The sequence below is a fragment of the Parasteatoda tepidariorum genome, chromosome X2 (genome assembly GCF_043381705.1).
Source record: "Parasteatoda tepidariorum isolate YZ-2023 chromosome X2, CAS_Ptep_4.0, whole genome shotgun sequence".
Lineage (NCBI taxonomy): Eukaryota > Metazoa > Arthropoda > Arachnida > Araneae > Theridiidae > Parasteatoda > Parasteatoda tepidariorum.
In genome coordinates, this window is record NC_092215.1 from 39,098,048 (window position 1) to 39,107,201 (window position 9,154).

Sequence of the window (9,154 nt, forward strand, 5' to 3'; positions counted from 1 at the left end):
TCAGAAATAACTAAATCATTGTGGTATCTGATAATCCTTTAATTCACCCAGATAAATGAAAATACTGAAAAAAGTTTCCTACCACAATGAATGTCTTCGAAAAAAGGAACTGTCCTAAATATATGACGCTGGGCGTTAACCGGTTTATCTCTTGTAATGACTTTTAACCATTGATCGAAGTAAATATACATTGAAGGTAATTTTCCTCAAAAGCGTTAAAATATTGAAATTCTCTTTGGGGTATACCTACCTCTACGGATATGCGTCAATTTGACGCGATCATAATTTAGACAAAATTTTGGGTAAACAAGCAAATATCACATCAATAATTAATAGGAATGCACCGACAATACTTCGATTCGTTACCCGATATCGTTATCTCAAATAAAACAAGCGATAAACAGCTGTTGCCGATAAGCAATAATAGAAAGAACAAACGCAGAATGTCAATCGCAGAATGTCAAACTCGAATTAAGTAACAGAATTGTTCGAATTCAGTTACTTAATTCGAGTATTGAAAAATAAAATACTAGAATATTTCATAAATACATATCTCATATTTTCATTTTTTCTCATAATATATAATTACATTGCCTTCTAAGTGCAGAGATGCCAACTGCTCCGGATACGGCAAAATAATTAAATAAACGGTAAATAACTGCTTAGTACGTTTTCCAAATATAAAGTGGCGAATTATATAAGCCAGCGAATTATTTAGAAACAGTGGCGGATAAAAAACTACTAAATTGAATTAATTAAACTAAGAATCACAATTGATAAACTACCACTTTAAAATATATATTTGCTTTCCGGAGCAAGTTGGCATCTCTGTAAATGTATGGGAGAGAAATTTAACACATATATTCGAGAATTGAATCGGTAGTGCTTGACAAGTAAATAAGACAAACCAGTCATATTCTCAAATAAAACGATTTTTCAGACATATATTTGATGCCATTTCCTAATTTTTAATAGATTTTCTATTAAATAGCTCTTTAGTGTACTGGTTTATTTTTACAATTGTCTGATCGGACTACCTTTTAAAAATCATCTGGAGGCTTTCAGTTATAGGAGGAGTTGGCCCTATAGGACACACTCGTTAATAAATAGATATTTGTTTGGATGAACTTCCACTTCAAAAGTATATTCTTTGGTTTTAGGTACATATATTAGTATTAACGTTAATAAAAGTGTACTGTCTTCAGAACTATCTTCTTGTAAAATTGAAAATAAAATAGTAAATACATTATTAAAGAATAATTTTCCCCTTGAAATAACATGTATTTAAATAGATTTTCTTTGTTAGAAGATATTTCTTTTCAGGGTAACTCCATTCTAGAAAAATTTAAAAACTTGTAAAAAATAAGTCCAAAAAGTAGATAGTTTTAACTTTAAACTGTTGGCAAAAAATATTAATGAATTAAATGTCTGTGTTTACTTATGCTATTATATTATTACAATTTTCGGTAACATGATAAAATATTTGTTATTATTATTTAAATTTTTTCCGGACATTCTCCAAATCGCTTTTCCATCACCCAAATAGAAGCAGAATCGAAAGAATTTCATTAATACCTGAAAAATTATGGAGAAAGTTAAAAAAAAACAAACATTTTTTTTTCAATAATCGATTACCAGTTGTCTTCTGATGAAAGAGTGTTTAAATCATGAGTAGCTATACAGTTTATTACAGGTTCGACATTACAATTTCTACATTATCTAGTTTTTATGGTGCGTTGGGATCTAATGTGCAACAATGTAACCGAGATTAAATAAACGGAGTTATTGTTGTTAGTGTAACTTATTCAATTTAATTGTAGTCGAAAATGTTTATGACAATTAATTAACTCCGAAGCTTGTCCGTCATTATCCATTGACGGACAAACTTCTATTTTAGATACGTATATTAGTGTTAACGTTGATAAAAGTGTATTGTCTTCAGAACTATCTTCTTGTAAAAATAAAATGTTAAATAGATTATTAAAGAATAATTTTCCCTTTGAAATAGCATGCATTTAAGTAGATTTTCTTTGTTAGAAGATTATTCTGTTAGAAGTTATTTCTTCTTAGGGTAACTCCATTCTATAAAAACTTGCAAAAAGAAGTCGAAAAAATAGAATGTTTTAACTTATTACTATTGGCAAAAAATACTCCTGAAATAAATGTCTGTGTTTACTTATGCTATTATATTATTAAAATTTTCGGTAACATGATAAAATATTTGTTACCATTATTTAAATTTTTTTCAGACATTCTCCAAATTGCTTTTCCATCACGCAAATAGAAGCAGAATCGAAAGTATTTCGCTATTTCTTGAGAAAGAATTTTTTAAAAAATCTCGCAAATAAAAAAATAAAATGAATATTTTTTGTCAATTACCAGTTGTTTCCTAATCAAAGAGTGTTTAAATCAGATGTTGCTACTACTCATAAAAGAGTGGACTTCAATTTTTTATGAAGCCCTTTTACGGTGTGTTGTGGTCTAAAATGCTCAGCAATCATCGAAACAGGAAAATGGAGCTAATTCTGCTAGTATTAAGTGAACCTTCGAGCCTACAACTCCGTTTTCAATTGTGCAACAAGTTCTTTTACAAGAAAGTGGCTGAAAAATAACTATTTTTAATCAGTTATAATGCTCTAGCTTGTCCATTCCTAGAGCAGTAAAGTTTGACCTAAAACTACACACAGGCAAATTATTAGATACTGCGACTATGGACAATGAATTCCATGTAAGCAGATATAGGTTGAACTCTGTATTTTTTAAAAGTTAGTGGTTTCATACACATTTCGCTGTTAGAGGCCCTTAGGCCTCGTAGGAGGTTTTTACCTTTCAATGCGTTAGTTTACCTTGAAGTTGCGTGAAACATGACTTCTTTTGAGGAAAGCGAAAGAAAATAGGAGACATATGAATTGACTATTGCATTTTTGTCCTAAATTGCTTTGATTTGCGTCTACTAATGTTTAACTCCGTAGACTTGTAATTTTAAAGGGATTTCTTGGATCAATTATTTGGAGAAATTAGACTTCACGGAGGTTTTCCGAGGGAACTAATCCAGATTTCTAAGTTGCATGGATAGGAAATCCACGAAATCCTCCCGTGGTTTGTCGAAGGAAAATGGGACTCTAACCATCACCTCCTACATCAAAAAGCCTCCGCACGATCTTTTATAAGTAGTCTGCGCAGACTGTTTAAAAAGTGAACCAGTTGTGCGCATGAACCCAAAACCTTATATAAAAGTAATTGAGAGAAATTCATCATATATATTTGAGAATTGAATCTGCAGTGGTTGACAAGTGAATAAGGCAAACCAATAATATTCATAAATAAAACAAATTTTTAGTCATATATTTTCTACCACTTTCTTACTTAAACTAGATTTTGTATCAAGTGACTCGTTCGGAAAGTGGATATCCTTCACAGTGGTCTGATCGGACTACCTACAAAAAACCGTGTGGAGGCTTTCAGTTATGGGAGGCGTCGCACTAACCCATGATCCGTCTACCATTTAGGATATTTTACGTCAGCACTGTGGTCGAGACAAGCCAAATGCGGAATTAGTAACGAATTGTCTTCGAGGAATTCGAACCCAGCTCACCTCATTAGAAGGCGAACGCATGTTGTTGTTGCTTTATGCCACTTTTCAGTACTGACAAGACTATTTTATGGCAGAATGGGTGCTCATCTGGTATTCCTGTGGTGCCATCTTTGGCCCAAATTCGACTTTTGTCCCTCTCATACGTCACAGCTCGTTTTACAGGAACGACACATTCACACATCATCATCCATTGCAGATCATAACTTTGACTTGAATCAGATCACGGCCATTATCCGATCAATTACCCCTGTAGGTACTGATCCGCTTTTGGAACTCGTAGGTCTTTCTGACCCCGACAGATTTAGAGTGCACCAGTCACCGTTTTGTACACGGGGACTCTTCGGCCTGTGGAGATTGAATTCATGACCCCTTCAGAAATGTCAACTTGCTCCAGAGAGTAGATAAATATTTTAAAGTGGTAATCTTTTAATGTATGATTCTCGGCTTAGTAAATTCAATTTATAGGAATTTAACAGATCACTTCGTCTAAGTAGTTCGAAGGCTTATTTGATTCGGCACATTGTTACAATTACGCCGGGGCCTCCTTGGTCCGAGCGGTACTGCTCACCAAACGTTGTGTATAACATGGAGGTAGCGGGTTCAAATCCCGCTGTTACCCTGGCTGCATCCTCGTGCTGTCAATATCTGTATTTTGTTATCTGTCATTCTAATTTGCTAAAATATGTAATGTTATTACAAAGACGTCGCGTTGAGCGTTTTATTAAAAATCACGTTGCTATGAATACTGATATAACTATAAATGTTTATATTCACAATATATAATGTAAGCATATTTCTGAAAAATAATTCCTAAAAACAAAACACAGAAATGCCAACTTGCTCCGATTTGCAAAATAGTATTTTCTAGCGGTAACGAAATTTGAGTTATTCTTCGTTTAATATTTTAAATTTCAATTAATTTTTTCATCACTAAATATCAAAATATATAAGAATCATGTAACATGCAACCTAAAAGCATTAATTATTTGGTTACTGCTTTTTAAAGTAGGCGTAACTATGCTTATTTTGCAAGTTATACTTTTTAATTCGCAACCAGTACCACTTTATTATAACTTTTCCAGAGAGCTGAGCAGTTGGCATACCTGAAAACAGTAGTGGTACAATTTTTTTTCTTTATTTGAAAGAAATAACCGTCCTTCTAAAAGGGAGCAGGACACAAATGATTTTATCCTATTCCGTGCTTGCGATTACTAATGTTCAACTCCATAACCTTGTAATTTTGAACCCAACCCAGAGGAGAAGGGAACTCCTGGATCAAGCATTGGGATAAACTTGACTTCGCAAATGACTTTTTGAGAAAAATAAATTGCATTTGCGATGTAGAGGCAATCCGCTCGTACCACCTGCAGTAAGCCCGACATCAAAGAGATTCTAACCTCAATCACTCAGGATGTTTTACATCAACACTGTGATTAGTGCGAACCGGAAGCAGAATTCGTACCAACCAGCCACTGCTGTGATTCGCACCTGATTCCCTTCAGTGTGATGCGAAATAGTGCCTAGTACTCTATTCCCTATACCACCACGGCTACCTTCCCTTTTATTTAATTTTATAACCGCCGTTAAACAGCAGTTTGGATTTAAGACTAATAATGTTCAACTCTGTTGCCTTGTAATTTTGAACCCAATCTAGAAGACAAGGAAACTCCTGGATCAAGTTTTGGGAGAAATTTTGCCTTCATGGAGGACTTTTTGATGAAACTCACCCACATTTGCGTTACATGGAGAGGAAACCCACGATAACCTCCCTAGGTTAGACTGATGGCAAGGGGACTCTAACTCATGATCCGTTTACCACTGAGGATATTTCACGTCAGCTCTTTACATCAGCACTGTGATCGGTGCGAGCCGGGGGCGAAATTCGTTTCGACCTGCCGTGGCTGCGATTTGAACCGGGTTCACCTTACTGGAAGGCGAATGCTCTATCCCCTGAGGCAACATAGCTCTATTCTATAGATCAGCTTTTTCCAAACTGGGAGGCGCGGACTTGTCTAAAGGGAGCCGCGAAAATTAGTCACAGTGAACAATTTTCCAAATTACTGCTAAAGTTTTCTATGTAAAAAATGAAGGAATAAATGAAAAAATACCATCGTGCTTTATCGCGCATAGTTCAACTAAACATTTCGTAACTTAGCATGCATATACCTATACGTCCTAGACCCCGGAAAATCTTTTGAACCAAGGCCGTCGTTAATTTGGCGACACTAGCGCCACTCGACCGACACAACTTAACAAAAGCCAGATGCGCGCGCACTAACGCCACTTGATGCCACACATCCAGAGAAGATCGACGCACGTTTAGCTCACCAATTTGTTTCGTGTCACAGCTAATATTTAATTGGTTCAGCAGTGTTAGGTTGTGTTTCTATTGTTATTGACGAGATTGCTCACTGATCATAATAATAAGTAATTTAATTGTTTCATTTTTTTAGAATAATATAATATTATTCCTAATATTTCCAGACAAATGGATAAGTTTTTGATAGGATATAAGCGAAAATCCACTAATAATGAAGATTCTGATGCTGGCACAAGTAGTGGGAATACCAGCCACAAGGAAGAGGAAGGAAGAACTCCCAAGACAAGGAAATACGACTTATCCTATTTATCGTTCGGATTTACTAATATTATTAACGATAATGTGGAAAAACCAATGTGTTTGTTGTGTTCAAAATTTTTGGCCGCTGATAGTATGAGACCCGGCAAATTGAAACGGCACCTTGAAACTATTCATTCTGAATACGTTGGCAAGCCCCAAGAATTTTTTCAAAGAAAATTGGAAGAGCCATTAAAAAACAAGCAAAATTTAAAAAAAATTGTTCATATTCCATCAAATGCAATACTAGCATCATATCTAGTGTCGTACAGAATCGCGCAGTGTAAAAAACCCCACACAATAGCAGAAACCTTAGTTTTGCCAGCAGCTATTGATATGGTCAAAACAATATTTGGCCAATCTTATGCAAATCAGCTGCGACAAATACCGCTTGCTGATAATACAATTGGCAGAAGAATTGATGATATATCTGAAGATCTTTGTGACCAATTAGTTTCTCGAATGCGTACTTCAAAATTCGCCATACAAGTAGAGGAAGCTAATGATGTAGCTAAAGACGCACATTCAATTGCATATGTTCGATATGTTGACGATACTAATATAATTGAAGATATCTTATTTTGCAAACTAATTCCTGACAGAGCCACATCCAATGAAATTTTGAAAATAATAGATTTTTTAATGAGAACGCCATTATGTGGAATAATTGCATTGGGTTCTGTACTGACACAAAACTGGTCTTCAAACACTAGTTAAAATGAAAACACCTGAGGTTCTCTGGACGCACTGCATGCTTTACAGAGCAGCTCTCGTATCGAAAACTATAAGCGAGGAACTTAACAATGTTTTTGCAAAAGTAAGGAAAGTTATTACATAAAAAACAGTCTATTAAAAGCAAGGTTGTTCGCAAAACTGTGTGAAGATATGCGAGCTAATTACACGTCACTTCTGTACTATTGTGAAGTGCGCTGGCTATCTCGTGCAAAAGTGATTCAAAGGGTACTTGAACTAAAAGAAGGAATTGCTATGTTTCTCGAGGAAAATCATAATGAAGACGGCAATATGTTTAGGGATGATAATTTTATCGTTAAACTTACATATTTGTTTGTCATTTTGGAAAAATTTAGTGTTCTTAATAAATCAATGTAAGGATCGCAAATGCATTTGCTTATACAAAAAGACAAAGTGAAAGCATTTAATAAAAAAGTGGAGCTATGGAAATCAAATTTGCAAAAAAATAAGATTGACATGTTTCCACGTTTAAATTTATGCTCCCGAGATAACATAGAAGCAAACAAAAATTTCTTTGTGGAACGCTTGAATGGTTTGTTGCTTCAATTTTCAAATTATTTTAGCATTCTTGATTTTACAAAGTTTGCGTGGATACAGAATCCATTTATCGACAAAGAAGATGATGAATTTGGATTGACAAGTATTGAAAAAGAAAAATTGATTGAATTATCTTGTGATACTACATTAAAACATAAATTTTAGACTGTATCTCTGGTTCAATTCTGGTTGAATCTTCATACAGAATAAAACACCTTGTCAAACAAAGCTTTGAAAGTACTGTTGCAGTTTGCAACATTATATTTATGCGAAACGGGATTTTCTGCCTTGGCTGCAATGAAATCCAAATATCGAGCTCGTTTAGTTGTGGAAAAAGAGCTACGAGTAGCTATATCGTCACAGACACCAAGATTTGATAAACATTGTGCTAATAGACAAGCACATCCATCTCATTAAAAATAATAATAAAATGTCGTTTTCCATTAGTTTGTATGAATAAATTTCATAAGAGTAAAAATGTTTGTGTTTTTATTTTATGAAATCTTCAGGGGGGGGGGAGCCAAATGATTAAATATTTTAAAGGGAGGCGTAGAAATATCAAGTTTAGAAACCACTGCCATCGATTGAACTTAATAATTCATACAAATATTTCCGTATGATGGCTAATCTGCGATACTCATTCACTCTCATAAAACGTTAATCATGAAATGCGTAGTGTTGCAAGCTGCTTTGTTTCCATCTGTAAATGTTTAGATAGCATGGGTAAAAGCGAGACAGAAACGAGAAAAAGCTGGTAGTAAGACAATTTCAATTTTACCTTGTTTTTGGTAAGAGTAATTCTATACTCTTTCTTAAACTTTATATTACGTAGTTTCAACTTTTTCTCATGAAAGAAACAGGTTAATATAAATGCTACAATTGTAAAAATATCTCGGTAGTTACAGAAATGTAAAGTTTTTTGAAAGAAATGCAAGAATAAAATTCCTTTCGTAATAGTTTCTGCTCTTTTCCGTCTTGGTATATAAAGGCTTACAGTCCTAATAGATAGGAGGTAGAGGAGAAATATGAAGTATTTCCGCTTTTGATAACAGCAAAAATTTTCGTCAATTTTTACTAATTGTCAGAACTATATTACTATTTCTCATGTTGTCGCAAATCAATAAATTCTTAGGTAGCAAATTGAAAAACAAAATTTTGATTACGGAAAGGTTACCTCTTAATTTGCTTTTGGATTACAACTCCAGACTATTTTTATTCGTTGTTACAAACAATGGAAGACATTAAACTATTAATGACACTGCATATTACACATTTAAACAGTCATTTTTGATTGATTTTCTTTTCTTTTTTAAGTATAATGAGGTTAAAATAAATCGCTACTCGGCTATCATATGGACTCAAAATGAAAGGGGATGAACTTGATTATTATTACATTATTTTTATTATTAGGAATATGTAATTATTAGTAGTATTCTCACTGAGCTCTTAGAAAAATTTAATGATAGTTGTAAATTCGTTTAGAATGAAATTCCTTTGCTTGTTATAATTTTAAGTCCTGGTTAGCCTCAGTTATACATAGTGGTTGCCATAAATGTATTAAATGATCAAGTTCAGTCTCACATTTGCAATCACTTTCATTCGTTCATAATTCTTTAAGAAAATACACTAAGCCCCCAGATAAAACATTTATA

At 33.8% G+C, this 9,154-nt stretch overlaps 1 protein-coding gene across 1 annotated transcript; it reads left to right on the top strand.

The window, feature by feature from the left end:
• Nucleotides 1-6,083: 6,083 nt before the first annotated feature.
• On the top strand, nt 6,084-6,929 carry LOC107442609 (zinc finger BED domain-containing protein 5-like). Its single transcript, XM_016056213.2, has one exon. It carries the CDS (start codon nt 6,084-6,086, stop codon nt 6,927-6,929), a length of 846 nt encoding a protein of 281 aa, XP_015911699.2.
• Nucleotides 6,930-9,154: the final 2,225 nt, after the last annotated feature.

Excerpts from the sequence above, each read along its gene's own strand:
- LOC107442609 (XM_016056213.2), top strand. The coding sequence starts at position 6,084 with ATGGATAAGTTTTTGATAGGATATAAGCGAAAATCCACTAATAATGAA.